The sequence below is a fragment of the Triplophysa dalaica genome, chromosome 1 (assembly GCF_015846415.1).
Source record: "Triplophysa dalaica isolate WHDGS20190420 chromosome 1, ASM1584641v1, whole genome shotgun sequence".
NCBI lineage: Eukaryota > Metazoa > Chordata > Actinopteri > Cypriniformes > Nemacheilidae > Triplophysa > Triplophysa dalaica.
Window position 1 is genome coordinate 17,384,784 of NC_079542.1, and position 17,684 is coordinate 17,402,467.

At 37.8% G+C, this 17,684-nt stretch overlaps 1 protein-coding gene across 8 annotated transcripts in view; it reads right to left on the bottom strand.

The window, feature by feature from the left end:
• chd9 (chromodomain helicase DNA binding protein 9) overlaps window positions 1-17,684 on the bottom strand; it is a 74,902-nt gene that overhangs the window by 20,961 nt on the left and 36,257 nt on the right. For 7 of the 8 annotated variants that reach the window (XM_056758549.1, XM_056758558.1, XM_056758531.1 and 4 more), the window contains exons 3-10: window positions 11,317-11,705; window positions 3,673-3,784; window positions 2,683-2,829; window positions 1,577-1,645; window positions 940-995; window positions 640-757; window positions 293-379; window positions 65-202 (exon numbers count right to left, since the gene is read on the bottom strand). In XM_056758549.1, the coding sequence (XP_056614527.1) occupies window positions 65-202; window positions 293-379; window positions 640-757; window positions 940-995; window positions 1,577-1,645; window positions 2,683-2,829; window positions 3,673-3,784; window positions 11,317-11,705 (1,116 nt within the window). Of the gene's footprint in view, window positions 1-64; window positions 203-292; window positions 380-639; window positions 758-939; window positions 996-1,576; window positions 1,646-2,682; window positions 2,830-3,672; window positions 3,785-11,316; window positions 11,706-17,392; window positions 17,526-17,684 lie in introns of those variants that run through there. The other variant, XM_056758582.1, reaches the window with a different exon arrangement.

A 17,684-nucleotide genomic window follows, 5' to 3' on the forward strand; every position in this document is an offset into this window, starting at 1 on the left:
ACTTCTACTAAGAAAAGCCATAAAATATAAAACTGATCTTGATCAATGAGAGAGAAGGTCTCACCAATCTGTTGGTGTTTGGTTTTACTGCCTGTAGCTGCTTAAACTCCTCGATCTTAGTCTGGTCCACATCTTCGTTCAGCTCCCATGTGCTGTCCTCGTACGGCAGCGAGCACCACTTCACGAGATAATACACCACCGGCTGTACACACGGGGAGGCTTTGAGACTCACAAAACATACACCACCCTCACCGAAAGCTCATAAGTCTCCACTGAATACGCAATTTGTTACCTCTCCGGAGTCCTTGTCCTGACAGTACGAGACCTCCAGCACTCTGTCCACTTCCACATAGTCAGGATTGAATGGGTCCTCCTCCATCTTAAACACACACATACAAGGCATTTAAAAAAAACAAGCTACTTCCATCGTATGGAAAATCAAGGATATCGGTATGTGAGGAACAAAAATTAAGTGGTGAAACAGAAGAATTGGGGTGAATAAATATAATGCTTTAGTGACTACAATGGTAGATTACAATGGTTGAAAGACTACATATGGCATTCGACCCGCAAGAAACCACAGAAAATCATCACACGGTATCTATTTGTTCAAGTTATAAGAAACAGTGGTGTCCTCACATCGGCAAAGAAGTGTGCCTTTTGTGCCTGTTTGATCTTGAAGCGCTTGATTTTCTGCTGGATCCTCTTGTCTTTCACTAAATGTTGCTCCGTCGCCCACTCACAGTGAAGATACGAGCTGGAAAGCACACATATTTGCATATTTACAGAATGCTCCTTACACACACGTTTAATTATGCATGCTCATCAACTCATGCCCACTCACACAGTAAACTGCTCTGAGCTCCTCTGCATTATTAGAGATATGGAAACATCACATTTCACAGCTAACTGAAAAACAGCAACACAAAATCGACTCACTAGTTCTTGTATTTGACGTAGTACTCCTCAACCTCCACTACCACTCCAGGAGAAACCTGTCAAACGAAGAATAAAAATAATAAACGAGTTCATTTATAATTCAATTATCCATAAGAAAAGTGCACATGTCAAGTTTCTCATTGTAAACCACTCGCAAAAATTTTAAGTACATTAGTTGGCAAAGAATGTTTAGAATTCTATACTAATATTACCTAATCGCCACTAAAGCATAAAATATATATACAAATTTATATTTGCTGGTGAAGCATCTAATGTGCATAAATGTTAGCTGCGTGATATTTAATATAAATGTCCGAATATTTAAAAATATTTTGTAAAGATTAAATATATTAAAAATTATTTTAAAACAAAATATATTAAATAACTATCAGGCATTTTTACATTCTTTCTGAGAACTGAAAGCATTTCTCTCTCTCTGTCTCGCCAGTCTATCTGCCATCTGCATTGAGCTAAACGTTTCAAGTAAAAAAAATCTTGTAATAACTTGCACATCCGTGATATTTTTATAATTTCAATATATCTTTCAGCCCTAGTAACTGTGTATAATTTCATAAGCAGACCCCATAAATTCACCCATAGAACTGCATGACCTGTAAAAAATAGCACATGCTGTTACCTCTTTCTTCACCAAGCGAGATGCCATGATTTTGTCAACCACAGCTGCATCTTCCTCACTTGGGTTCTCCTGTAAGCCAATACAAACATCATTTGCATTTATTTACATTACATTTATGCATTTGGCAGATGCTTTTATCCAAAGTGACTTACATTGAATTGTACTGTACATTTGTTTCAGTCTATTTGCAATTCCCTGGGATCAAACCCATGACCTTGGCGTTGCTAGCGCCAGGCTCTAACCAATGAGCCACAGAAAACATCAAAACATATTCTAATGCCACAAGACAAACTCAAGCATAGTGCCCTGCAATATACATGGAATATACTATGTTCATTTTGCAACATAAAATAAAACAAGAATGGGAATACAGATTTTAATGGGCTTTTTATTTGATTGCTAGGTCGCTCAAACCATGTCTAATTCGACTAGTTTTACAATCCTTCTTTGTCTAGGTAGAATAGATAATAATAGCATCTTTGATCTAAACGTCAGTAGCAAAAGTGAAATTACATAATTATTTGAATCAGTTTCAAATAATCAAACCAGAATGATAAATTGTGTCACCATTTTAAATTATTTACTGAAGTCTCTTTGTAGAGATAAAGTAAATACTATCATATGCCTTAAAATAAAAACAAATATAACAATTCGTTTTTGCTTTTTTCACAAAGTCCTACACATTTATAAACACCATTTATCTTACTAACAAAGGGATGCACAGGTCTTATTGTTAAAGATGAAAGAACAATTTATCTTTAAAGGGATAACTTAAAAACATCATTGACTCACCTATTGTCATTTCAAACCTGTATGAGTTTCTTTCTTTCGCAGGACACAAAAGAAGATATTTTGAAGAATGTTGGGAACAGAACAACGCTGGTACCCATGGCCTTGCATTGGTTTTGTATCCATACAATAGAAGTGAATGGGTACCACCATTTTTCAGTTACCAACATTCTTCAAAATATCTTCTTTTGTGTTCTTTCTTTTGTGCGAAAGAAAGTCATCCAGGTTTGAAATGACAAGAGGATGACAGAATGATTGGGTGAACTGCCCCTTTAAATAACATGCTTGTATACATCATGACAATTGCACATCCTCACCACAAAGAGTTGCACTGCAGGGTTTTTGTGAGCATTGGAGCTACTCTTCTTGGCTTTGACGATGACCTTCATTTCTTCATCAGACAGTCGGGCCTCCCCATCTTCCTCATACTTCTTCCTCTTGATCTTCCGGTTAGAACGCCGCTTCTGTTAAAATATATATATGAGTGAGTGTGGTTTCATTTGTACATCTGCAATTTAATTCTCAGTGTTGGTCTGAATAAGACACATTATGGGTGGTGCAACATTTCCACAATTCTAGACACTACTCCCCTCCATACACACACACAAGAGCACCATTGAGAAACCTCAGTGTCGTCTATGAATGTAATTGATTCAGTACATCAGTGTCTATGGGTATGACACAAGTTTGTATGACACAGAGAAAAGAAGAACCCTTCCGCATGTACAAGTTTATTTTTGTTTTTTTACTCAGCAAGCTGCCCTGGCAGGATGGAAGCCCTTCAGTAAATTAGTATAGAGCAGTGTATGGTGTGCGTGCCTGTCCTCCCAAATATAACATGACCTAAATGCTATGAGTTAAAGTAAATGGAGAGGATGAGAATATCTACGGATGACCAATTAAAGTCATCCACCATAACATTCTAATGTTTCCCAGAATGCATCAGAGGCGCATAGCTGTAGCTTTATCTCCGACATGCTAACGGAGTCAACAAATGCACACTGCTTTATTTAACACAGTTTTTTTTTAAAGAGGATAATTATATCTGCAGGTGTGGAGGAGGGGTATCATGGTCGGGGAGAATGGGACGCGAGTCATGTCAGAATAAATAGTGGGAATTCTTTCAGCATACAGTCTTTCTCTCGGAGCCTACATATGCCTGCACAAAGTTACCTTTGTCCTTGGCCCAGTGCAAAAACGTGTCTTATGCATCATACTCTAAAAATACCTGCTTACAACAAATTTTTACATGGCTGACTTTTTTTAAACAGATACTGTACACAGAAGTCTGTAGAATCAAAGCTCACCGAATCATCGTCTTTAGAAGACCGCCGGGGTGGTCTGTCATCATCATCTGACAGATCTTCTGAGGATTCTGCCTTCTTCCGTTTCCTCTTTCCAAACTTTATAACGATTTTCCTATACAAAGAACACAGAGAAACAGACAAAGGTCAACCTACAGGCAACAATTTTGTGATCATGTGATTATAGATAGCATTTGGAATTGTTTTTATTTATTTTTCATTTTCACCCATAAATGAAAATCGGATTACATGGTTCCATGTAAATGCAGCTAGTGCAAGATAAGTCAAGGATATTCAGTTAAGACAGCTCTAATATGAAAAGTGAAAGTAACCTGTTTGTCAGATATGGTGACCCTTACCCGTAATGAATTTGAAGAAAGAAAAAAAATCTGTTTTGGGGAAGAAATCCTTTAAAAGCTCACATGGAATGTTAAACCCCTTAACTTGTACACCCAAGACCCAACAATAAACGATCACTAGTTTCACGAGGAAAAATACACGTAAAACTGATTCAAAAGTGTCAGTGATTTACGTCTTCTTGTAGCAAAGAGGCACGTGCACTTCAAAACCAAAATCATGGCCTTATAATGTACTGATCTGCCTACAGCATACAACAAAGTTTTAGAGAATGATGTGTTTTAAAATTTTAAGCAAAGGCCCTTTTCTGTTCCAGCAGACTTGAGGACTTTATAAACATTGCTTTGTGCATAGGGAATGCATCACAAAGGGTGCTTTGAAATCCATAAAGAAATGCTCTACTAAGTCTGGTGTTGAAGAACCTTACAGACCTGCACACATCTCAGACATGAACCACACTAAACATTTATGGTGAACTTGGATGTTGACTGCTAAAAGGCTTTTTAACCAAACTCAAATGTCTTATGTCTGAAACTCTGAATTAGAGAAAATCCTGCTACCTACTAGTAGAATTAAACCTAGAGTGGAAGATGTTGTAAAAGGACCAACTTCCAATTTACGAATATAGTTTTGAAATTCAATGGTCAACAAGAAAATGTGTTATGTGACGTACTTTTGGCCATATGGAGTATAAGAAAGTCATGAGAAAGTTAGGTACACACAGAGCCGACGGTCGGTGTTTTTGGTTTATTAATGTCCGTCGCTGTCCATGTCGACAGGCAATGGCCAAGCGTCAGTGTCCACAGGCGTGTTGCTTGTGTAAGCAAGATAAGAGCCGAAGAAGAAACGGTTCGTTGTGTACGCTGTTTAAGAAGCATTTAGCAGTGATAGCGGCAAGTAAACAATCACTTTTGCAGTTTGAGTTGTTAAATACAGAAAAACACGTAATTTATTTAGATAATTAATTCGGAAATGCGTTAAATGAGTAATAAGCCAAACACACCAAAAACGCAGAAAAACATGTATTCGCACGATATGACCCCTTTAAGGATTGTTGTTTCAAACACTATCTAAGAACCCAAAAAGCAATTACGTAACACAGTCAAAAATAAAACCCACACCACACGTATAAAGACTCGCAGAATATAGTCTCCCAGTATAGTAGTCACCTTCATCTGTTAATTTATTACACCCACACCTTTAATACACACACAAGTGTATTCAGAACATAATGGACGCCATTTCCTACGAAAAGGGACATTTACACAACTAAGAATATAACATCTCCTCATATTACATTATACAGTATACTGGATGTCAAACAGTGTTTTCAAATCTGTGCCAGGAACACAGTTGTGTCTGTTAAGCCCTGCTGAATAGATTGAGGAAACCAGTCTCATAAAACAGGACATCTGCTATGCAAACACAAACCCTCACTCACTATTTCACTCTCTTTGGATGATGTTACACTCGACTAGTCTACGGGACAACGTGACTTCCTGGTTGCCTAGCAACCGGATCGGAGTGAAGCCGGCAACGTGGGTGGAGGCAGTAATGTTGTGTGTGACAATCCTGTGAGTGACACATGAGCTCCACTCCTCACACACCACAGTAGCTGTGAAATGATGTGGTGGTCCTGCGTGCACCTGTGTGTGTGTGTGTGCAGACAGAGCTGGACAGAGCCCACCTGTGTTTGAGCGTGTGACATAAACTCAGGTTAACAGACTAAAAATCATTATCACTCTCCAGAGTCCTGAAAAAAATCTAGGTTTTACATAAAAACGAATCTATAAGAAGGTACACAATGACCTTTTCTGTTTACCAAAACAATTTCAGATATGAAAACATTTTGATTTTGCTCCTCTACATTTATTTTTGGTGGCTTAATGCCCGGAATGTTTTACCACATGGCGCTCTGGAATCACAAAACCAGACAAGAAAAAAATGTTTTAGAAACTTATGAGTGACTGTGGTAAAAGTTGTTAGAGTCACTGTCCGTGTCTTCAGCAGACCGTTTGTTCCCATCATTTGACTTACAAGCGTCAGCTAGAGTCAGACTATTAACTTTAAATGTTACAGTACCTAAAAAACAGACAAGATTTGATTTACTTGTAAATGGCATTTGATGAACGTTACTTTAATTTACACGCACAACAAAATACACATACCTGTATTTTGCTCTGTTAAGCTGACTGACTGAACATGCAACATCCACATCTAACCAACATAAGCTTTGCTTCTATTATGCATATATTAAGCAAATCCCTTGACTGATTTACTATGTAATAAATGGCCAATTATTTTGAAAACACAATGTGTAAGACATATTCTCAATGAAAATGCTGAACTACAGTATATTCAGTATCTGTATCTCTCGGGAATTTCTCATTTATGTGTTTTGCAGTAGACATTTAAAACAATGAAGAAAACAGAAAGAATCTGAAGTTTTAAAAAATCAACAGCAGTCTTGTAGGTTACCTCTCTACAACATTGATGTTGATGAAAACAAAAAAAGCATTGTTTAAAGTTTGTATAAAGTTTATTGCTTTAAAAGAGACATACCTATACAGCCTATAATAATTACTACATGAATTAATTAATATCACAGTCAAAAATCTCATGCAATGATGAGATCTCTACACTGTACTATCTGGCAAAAATATATAAAAGGCAGAAAAGGCATTCAATAATTTTCTTCTGAGTTGCCATCTTTGTCTATCACTAACTTGTTGTCAGCAATTGAAATCACAAGTAATTTAATTGCTGCTTTTCTCACACAACAACTTATTTCTTAAGCCAGAGACAGAACTATCAGTGAAATCTTCAGTGGCACAGCTTAATAATTCAACAAATACACTCTGCAGTTTCAAAAAGCTGACTGTGCAAATACAACAACGTTTTCTAGCATTATGCAAAGAAAATTATAATCATTTTATTTGTTTTGCTTTTCTTGCTATTGTAAGTATATTGTTTTGTAAGTATGTTTGTACATTTGTAGTATTTTGTATGTTTATGCACAATTATTTAAAGCTTATATGCTTCGGAGACAACGACCCACATATACTCAGAAGAGCGGAAGGTTTTCAGCAGAAGGCACAGAAGGCTACATTAATATTTCAGGGTTGTAACCTTGTAACATTTAGTATGCACATACTTATTTTTTCTCTATGGATTCTCACATACACACACACCATTGTCATCAGTTTTTTTCTTTGTGGCAAAAAAAACATCAGCATACAGTACATAACGCATCAGCACACAAAACACATCATCCAATAACACCTTTAAAACCCCACTAAAAAGTCCAAAAACAACAAAATATCTAAAAGCGCTTTATCTTTTACTTTCAACTTCCTCTTTAAACATAACAGCACTTTAGGGTAAGTCAGTTTACTCTTAAGCTTTGCCATTCTACAATTGAGAAACACAAAAATCCTGCCAGGGTTATGTCCTAATAACATATCACTGTTATCAGGTGTTAGTCAAAGATTTTTTATATCATATTTTGTGCTTATTTCAAGTACTGAAGGCTCAGCTATGTACTGTTCATTCAACTATGTGCTCATACGTTTGAGAATAGAAAAAAGCATGAGGCTCTTTAACTATGAGGCGAATTTCCTCCCCCACAGCCGCCATATTGATTTATCTCATTCTTTTTATAATGAGTTGTCCATCTCATCACCTTTTAATGTCTCTGAAATACTTCCTATAGCCATCAATCTCTATCAAAGCTGTAAATGTGTGACTGACTGCAGTCTCTCTTTCTCTTTAATGGCAGCTGCTGGCTGTGGCGCACTGTTTGGTGCAAAGCGGGTCAGTAGGTTTCTGGCTTTGTGTTTCACCACAGACAGCTTAAAGACACCAGCCGTACCAATTCTGAAATGAAGATCTAAGACCCACGTTTGCCTTCACACTAGGGATTCTCACACCGTTTAACCGTTAATCGATCGTTAAAAAATTGACCGGTTAATACTATCAGTTAAACGATTTAAAAAGTATATTTATTTAAAATTTAATAATATTAATAATCTTTTTTTATAATAATATAACTATTAAATCTTACATGTTCTTAGTTTTCTGTATGGTGAAAGAAAAACTTGCTAAACATTAACTCACAGAGCGTACAAACGCGTGCAACTAAGTGTAAATGCCTTCCGAAACGTTTTCGAGATTAAAATCCAATCACGCAAATCACTTGATGAAACTGGACAGGTGTAATTCATGTGATTGTTAAGGCCACATTTGTCAGGGCTTTACTCCTCCAAACGGAGTGCAACTGGCTTTCTCAAGCTCAAGTTCTTTGTTTCAAATGAAGACACGGGACAATCACGCTCACAATGCACTGCAATGGAATTTCGGTGCTAGCCATCAATTTATCCTTTACATAAACTTATCTCATGAATGGTTAGCATCAGCTGCCCGTGCACTTTGGAAAGGAGAAGATAACAGCGCGATCAGTGGTTTCCCTGTCTATAGCAGATAGGATTTATATATGTTTAGCTAATATTGGATGGTGGAAAGCCATTCCCGGGACATCCGTGCCATCTGAAAGGGTGTTTTCTGTTGCGGGTCTAATTGTCAACAAGCTCCAGACTGTCACCACAACACCTAAACATGTAACTTTATTTAATAAAAATTCCAAGCTTTGGATTGAGTTAGGCCTGCTATTTTTATTTAACGAAAAAACATTCAGACGGATATACACTTTACAGGTTCTTCTGTGTTCTCGTCATAATTTGTTGATTAATTTTTTTTTCTTTCCTGTTTATTTTATGCTTTGGATTTATATAATTTAGGTTTTCTCCATTGTCCAAAACGCTGCAGGTTCGTGAAAATGTGATAATATGTAAAGGTGCTTTTGTTGATGTATTCGTTATGCTGCTGTTTGCATGTTAAAATAAATCTGTGAAATAAATGTTTGTATTTTTAACGTGTCACGGATCCTCGTCAACTGTAGTTGTGTTCTCATTTCGAAGTCTGCGTCCTCCAGAGGTCGCATGCGAAGGTGAATGCGGCGGACAAAAGCGACCTCCGGAGGACGCAGCCTTCGAAATGAGACGCAGAATGTATTTTCTTAATTCCAATTTATTATTAAAATCTTATCGGTTAATGTTCGGATAACGAGTGTCGGTTGTCGGTTAGGGATATTAACCGAAATGAGCATCCCTATTTCACACTCATCTGATGTCATAAAGGGACAGTTTAGCCAAAACTGAAAATTCTGTCATCGTTTCCTTCTTGTCATTTCAAACCTGTCATTTCAAAAAGACTTTCTAAAAACACAAAAACACAAAAGAAGATATTTTAAAGAATGCTTGTAACCGAACAATGGCGGTACCCATTTACTTTTGTATAGACAGTTTTTTGGTAATTTTACGAAATGTTACTGTTTTATTAACAGAATTTTCATGTATTTTTTCAAAATACGAGTTACAGAAAAAGACTGCAATTTTACAAGAAATGTAATTTACATGGAATTAAAACAATACATTTTTACAGAATATTTCTGGGTCCCCAGGAGTGTAGGATCTACAGGATTTTTTTTACATTGACTTCAAAGGTCTCTAAAGTTTACACAGAGAACAGCCACAATGGTTGAGGGGGTGGGACTTGGGTGAGGGTCTGTGTCTGTTTTTCTGACATGTAAAGATAAATACACCAAATACCAAGTGCTCATGTCAGTTTCTCCCTGCAACAATGAATTTAGATGAACCAAGCATTCTAGCAATTACTTTGTGGTGAATTGGAATTTTGATGCCATCACTAGTTACTATGTAACAGTAATGCTCAACCTTAAATATCACTTTCTCAGAGCTGAGCAAGAACAAGGTAGCACACTATTACTGTCAACAGAGTGACAACATCCTGTTCACAACCCTTACACTGCAAAACAAGCTTGAAAAAGTAGTCAAACCAGACCGATATCCGCCTTTCAAGTACTTTACAGGTGAAAAGACACAATTAAACAGGCAAACCTTTCACTCTCTTTTTTGAATATCTGCATATAATAAAGAGCCATGATAAGCTATTTATCACAACAATTTTACTATGGATACAAGTGCTACCCCTAAATGGTAGTCATCATCTAAAGCACTATGAGAAATGACACAAATGTTTACTAAACACCTCCATTTATTATCAATAGTTATTCTAATAAAATATGTTTTTCTACCAAGTTTAATATCCCAACTCGGTTTATGGTTAACAAGCAGCAATTTATAATAATAAACACGTTAATAAAGAACGTGTGGTCACAAGTGAGCAATTATCATTTTACAAGCACTTATCCTCCAATCCTGAATGAAGAGCCTGAACACCGTTTAACAAACACCTGCGTCCTTCTACCATACAACTTTCTGTTCCACAGACGTAAATGAGCATGAAATAAAAAGTGTGTCTTATAACAGCGGAGATATCATCCAGTAAGGTGTTGAGGCTGAACACACACGTCCTGTTTGCCCTACCTTTGCTGCACAAGTATTTGGGTCATTCAGACTGCTAATCCAATAAGCACGATGAACAAGTCGCAAAAGAAATTCAAAACACATTTTTTTACAAGCTCAGCGGGAATGCTGAACATTTTCACACTAGCTACATAATCGCGCCCGCGGACCAGCAGAGAGTGTGCAAGGAAGAACGAACTTGTCTGAATGTTTGCGCAACAGGATGGTACAAACTTTTCAATGTCCTTCCCATGATGCATTTGACCTAGAAAACTTACATTCTTCCATTTAGCCCTATATTAACACGGATCACATGACATTGCGATAAGGCGGTGAATGTTGGGTGCAGCCTCATGATCTATTATAACTAACCAGAAGAGGCTGTGTGTGCTGCATGAGGCTACATATGCATTACATATTGTCAATGAATCATTAACCATAATAAGGACTGGAGAACAAAAGATTATGTTTAGCGCCTGTTTGTCCTTTTGCCTATTTGTGGGTTACAAAACACGTGGTTCATTTGTCATTCACCCTTTTATAATTTGTTGACTTGCTGACTAACGTCAGCGAGCAGAGGGATGGATTTGCTCATTTGATGCTCAATGGGTCTATAAACACTCCATTCTCATCTGATTTAGGTTGAGATGCAATGTTACTACACTGACAGCATTTTATTATCATAGAGATGATCTCTGAAGAACTAAAGAAATCAGCCCCATCACGCAGAAAACCCAAGCAGATCATGTCAAACACCCAACACCTGCAATACACATTCCCTCTCTTTCCAGTCAAACAAACCAAAAAATGAAATGCCAGTATGGGGAGAATTTCACAGCGGTCTTACCCAATCTGAGTCTTTTGTTTGGGCTTGGAGGTTGCCACAATCCGTGCGCTCTTGGAACTCTTATTCTTGCCTTTGGACTTGGAGCCGCCCGCCTTGTGGCTGCGGTGCTGTGACGATGACGGGAAGCTCTCGGGACTCATGACACGTGGGATATTTTTCTCTCCTCTCTCCCTCGCTTTAGCAATGGCCTCAGAGATGATTTGATTGGCCTTCAGTTGTTTATCGCCTGAAAGGGGCGACTCCATCTGCTCCTGCTGCTGCTGTCGCTTGTGCACCCGTTTCTCTGACGCGGATGTGTACGAGGAGGACGACGAGGAAGAAGAGTTACTCTTCACCGGTGGGCTCAGTACCCGCACTTGGCTGCTAGGACCATTAGTGTTCTTAGGAGGCTACGAAAAGGGAAAAAAAAAGAGGTTACCATTTAAATTTCAACAGTGTACAAAATTGTCAGTCTGTGAATGGATGGCATGTGCACAACTAGAAAGACAACAAAATTGAGTTGCAATGTAGCCAGACCTGTACAGTAAGCTAACAGCAACGTTTCCATTTCAGGATTCTGTAATTTCATATGGTCTACCCATGCTGTACAATACACTCATTAAGATAGCAATGATGCCATGTAGACTCGTCTGAAGGTCAATATGAGAAAGCTACAGAATTATAAGCTGAATTCAATAGCCATAACATTACTGTTCACCAGCCATGAACCAGACATCTTGTGAAAAAGTTACTCTAAACATTGAGATTAAGGGGTCCTTTCATCCATTTTGCTAGTAAAAACATCTATTTTGCAAACTTCAACCATAGCCTCAATGTCCAAAAGACCTCTCTTTATCTGAATACACTTCATGCCAGCATGCTAGTAAACACGATGTCAACAAACTTGGATGTACAACATCTAGTTTTAGATATAGCTTTAAGTGCCCGGTACTCAAATTCTTTTGTTGTGGATCACCGAGATTATGGTGTTTACAGAGACCAGTATGATTCACTCAGGACCCCTATTTTAGCGATACCTGAAAGTAGAAAAGACAGCTTGTGTACAATTTTTAAAAGGCCTATATCACAAAAAAGCACAATTCTGCCATTATGTTTTCCCCCTCATGGTCTTTCAGACCAGTCGGCTGTTTTGTGTCTGGAAAACCTGATTAAAGAAATGTTCTTCAACTTTTGCAGAAAATTTAAAGTTTATAAAATGATGGTCTAACATTTATATGAAAACACTACCACTGTAGTCTTTCTGTACTGTATAGAAAGGCGACAGATCGAGATGATAGCTTTGTGATAAACAGAGAGAAATGTTTGTTAAAGTTATTATTCATTCTTTAATTCAGTTATTATTTTGTGCAGCTCTCATGTCGAATACTGTACGTTCTAATGTCGTCTGTACCACAGGTTTGATTTCATGATGTTTAGTCATCATACAAAAGATAATCAATAATGTTTAATGCTATTGACATCCAGCCTGTGTCACATTCGATGTAGAGCTGCATCGTTTAATCGTTAAAAGATCCTGATCTCGATTCGAACACCCACGCGATCTAATTAATGAAAATCAACGATTCTCGTGTGTCTATTCACTTGCACCTCGGACTAAAGTCATGACGTTTCAATATTTGCTGTTGCTGCCGCAGAAGTTAAAATTAGTATTATATGGTATGTAACGTCAAACCCGTCTTTTCAAAACACAATATCATTATGTCTTTGTCAAATGATCACAGAAGTAACTTTACTGTGATTGATGCAGAAAGTTGCCAACTCACACGCATGAGACGCGTTTACAAGGTCCCACTCTGCCCAAATTAATCTCACACAGAGCGCCTATTACTCTATTAACGCTAATAGAGAAGCTGCGCTATTAGAGCTTTTCATCAAGTTGCCCATCATTTCATGTTTTCGGGTTATTTTAAACTATCTACAGGTGAGAATACTGCTTTCTGTAAAGACCCCTTCAAGCGGTCTGTAGATATCAGGTAAATGTATAAAATAAAAAAGTGTCACCTTATGAATTTGTTTTACTGAGAAATGTTTCATATGCAAGTTACTTCAATGCATTTATACTTTTGAGGAAGTTAAACTTTTGCATTTATAGTAAAAAAATGAAAAAGCTCTTTAGTTTACTTATGGAATTTGTGGTTTAACATTTCTCACCATAGTTACTGTAGGTTAACCATGAAATATGTAATAATTTTGAAGCAAAGTCCTACATAGTACACACCTAAATAAACAATTTTTTTTGTTCAGAACCTCTAGTAAATTATGTATTACTTTAAGTCATCATTCAGAATCGTAAAAAAAAAACAAAAAAATCTGGATCCTCAATTTATCCAGAATCGTGCAGCTCTATTTCGATGTGAGATCTACATTATTATTTGCAAAAATACAGCCACTGAAACAAATTGAGATCATTCCCAATTTTCATTTTTTAACAGAACATTCCACTTTTTTTTCATCTTCAAACTCCCCAAGAGGTAAGAGGTAAACTTGCACATTTACAAATTTAACTGTTGTGTTGTTCAAAAGTGAATATGAACTGCTAATAAATGCAAATAGAAACAATAAGTTTATTTGCAATTTGGAAGAAATATTTTTAGTATTCCACAGAAAGCAGCAACAAAAATGATCATTTTACCTAAACAGACACCTATAAATAGTAAATAAAAAACAGAAAATATTTTTTAAATGCTATTGTGTTGGTTGTATATGCAAATAATGACTTAATTTCCAGTCTGATCATCATAAAAGCGGTCACATGAAATTAGAATAATCACAATATAGAGCAAATATCTAGTTTAGATGTCAATGTATGTACTACTATAGTAGGGATGGTCACCGTTAAGGTTTTAACGGTATTATTACTTTTATCGATACCACTTGTCGATCCGGTACTCTTATCGGTACTTTTTGTTGTGTTTTTTTATGAAAGACAAAACTAAAGCTGGAGTTGTTTTCACTATTTAAATTTTTTTTTACTGACCCAACATATCTTAATGCAGGTAAAAGATGACTGATACCAGCCTATTATTCATAGAAAATTTAAATAAAATGCATGTGGGCCTGTTTGTTTGTGTCTTTTGTTGTTGTTGTTTAATAGTAACCATAACTGGACCAGATGCTGGACTGGATTGGTTCACTGTAACTGCAGCTTTACATTCACATAATGTAGTTAACTCTGTTTGGGCTTAAAAGTTATACAGGTTATGGAACCTCTTGCAAAGTATATACACACAAAAAGTTTATCTATTTCATCAATACAAATAAATTTTTAGGTACGATCTGCTTTATAGTTTCTTAAGCATAATTTATAATTATTCATCCATTTTAAATGCAGTACTGTGAACGCATTTTTAATGTTTAAGATTAAATTAGGCTACTGCAGAAAAAAATAAGCTAAAGATTTATATGTAGGCTATTTTTTAATGTGATGTGTGTTTATTAAATTATTACATACTAATTTAAACTGACCTTATGCAATGTTTATGTCGGTATTATTAAGGAAGACTGCTAGGCTAGTATACGTACCTGAGGACATGGATGATGAATTAGTAGATAGGCGAAAACTTTGCATTTCTCTGTCTGCATATAATGCACTTTTGAAAGATGTTTTGCCAGATTGCGGGTTGATTCTCTCCACCATCGTCACTCTATTAAGCGCGAGCTCTCGTTTTGTGTGCAGCCGAACTCTGTGTAGTGTGGGACAGACGGACATTTCGCGTGTGAGATTGCGAATAACGAAAATGCAGGTAAATGTCTTTAATATTATCGCAAATTAGAAATGGTTGGTCAGTTAAAATATGCTAGTGAACAGTTATTTAGCAATAATAAATAGGAAATGTATTTCTTAATATCTCCAGTACCGACAGCAGAACCGTTAACGTCAGAGCTTATCGATACTTCATTCTTTTATAATTTAGCCCCGGGACCGATTAAGTACCGGGTTTCAGTACCCATCCCTATACTATAGTGCTTCTTCTTTTGTTCTTTTATCTGTTTTTAAAGCTGACAACTCGTGGTCACAAAAAAAACTCTATAGAGCTTGTTAAGCGATGTCACGTCATGTTGAATGTTGTACCATCAACATTGCCGTGTTTTGATTTTCTTGTTTGGAGGAAATATAACTATGGTTGGTTTAGCATTACGAAGAGTCCTTCCGGAAAAGCACATGATCATTTCATTTTCGATTTCTCCATACGTCAAACAAAACAAGTAACGGTACATATGAGAACAATAATAGCAGTGTAGTATTATCCTCCCAAGATGGCGGCGCCACCGCAACATGCAATATTGGGGGTGATGTCAGCTTCACATTCTCTATAGGAAACAATATGAACAAGAGCAAATAATGACAGAAATCTAAATATTACTTTTAAAATATTGTGTTTGGAGACATTTTATCCAGTTCAATCCTGTCTATATTTTTTGTATTGCCACACTCTCCACCACAGTAAACCTAACAGGGCATCTAAAGCAAAACTCTCTCCACACAAACAACTGTAGAGATTCCAGCTTATCTGATGAGCAGTGCAACAGGAGGGTTTCAGCACAGCATGGCAAGCCTGAATCCACCCACACATTCTGGATGACAACATAGGAAATCCTCCATCTTTGTACTGCTGCATCATCAATGTTCCCCAACGCCTGGGTTTCATCACGCTCTCTGTGGCCAAACAGTTACCACCGAAGATAAGGGTAGCAAGCACACAACTGGGGCCATATGCATACATAGTCACCAATGAAGTACTAGTTAAAGTACATGACAGATGACAGATTTATAAGCATAGTCATATAGAGGCAATAATAAAGCACACGTCATACGAGTAGCTGATCAAAGGTCAGTCATGACTATAGTCTAAGGCCTTAACCTGAGAGCCAGTCTAGTCTGTTCACATTATCCACCCCTCACCCCATGAAATAAAGACAGTCATGTATAATTCACTTCATGATCATATAGCAGGCCGAGACATGCCAACTTTTATTATTCATGCTGGTTCGATTGACATGCAGAAGCTTTTCTAGCCTTTTATCTCTTTTCCTCAATCTAAATCTCTCTCTCACACACACACAGTTTTCAAAGCAAACCTGTCCAACTGCCGTACAAAGAAGATTCTTGTTCTTATATGACATAACCAAAGTATTATTCAAATAATCCTGTACAGTCATGCCAATAAAGCCAAGAAAAAAAACAGACCGGCATAAAATATAATCACGTCAGCAAGCTAGCCTGTGCTTTCCCAATGGCTAAATGAAGGGAATTATCTGGAAAGAATGAAACAAAAGAGAAGGGAGTGGGGGAGGGTTATAAACATAAACTCATTCGGTGGATAAACATGAGCTATAGAACAGAGCGAGAGAGAGATTGTGTTCAACTGAAATATTTTCACTAATCCAGTTGAGACATGAAAGGGTAAAACGAGAGGGACAATGGCGGAAAACTATAGAATGAGAGAGCAGAGAGGAAAATGTAGGGGTAAGTGGGGGTGGTGTGCACGTGAGAAAATGAGCAATAGACAGAATATGACTTGAGACGTAGAGAGACAGAAAGAGAGATAGATAGAGAGAGAGAGAGAGAGAGAGAGAGAGACAGAGAGGGAAAATGCAGCAGCCCTGATCACTGCAGCCATGTAACAAATCTATAAATAACTAAAATTACAGGCTGCCAGCGCTGCAGAGATTTCAATCTTTCTTGTTGTCATGATCCTCTCCACATAAAGCGCAACTCACAAAATGCACAGTCGCATTTAAAAAGAAACACACACCCATGCAGGGTAGCCGTACAATGCCTGATGCACGCATGTGGCACGCTCATCCCACAGCAAAGAAACAGGAAGAAAGTCAGGCGAAGAGAGGAATGAGGGTCAACGGCTGCCTAACGTAGCATAGCATTCCTCCTTAGCACGCTAGCAAGAGAGAATGTAAGAAATGGAGAGAAGCATTTAGCACAAGATGGCGGCGAGCGTGTAGCCTGCCGCATGAGCCTGTAGCTGCTCAGTTCCTGCCTGCCCCCCCGACCCTCCCTCTCTCAACCACCCGCCCACCCCCGCCCCCCCCATACACTCACACACACGCACGCACTCACCCGTCCTCTCGGCCTCTTCACCGTAGACATGTTTTTTCTTCTTCCCCCTCTTCCCTCTCTCCAACCGCCAACAAAAGCTCGTGCCCTTTTGACGTTTTTTTCTTTCCACCCCCCACGCTCCCTCCTCCCCCTCTCTCGCTTGCTCACTTTCTCTCTCTCCCTCCCTCCCCCGGCAGGTCTGTGGCTGAAGAAGCCCTGTTCACCTCCTTCTCCTGTGGCCGGGCTGCATGGAGCCGCGCTTCACGGAAAACGAGGGAATGAGGAAGAGACCCGTAAAGCAGGCACATGCGTC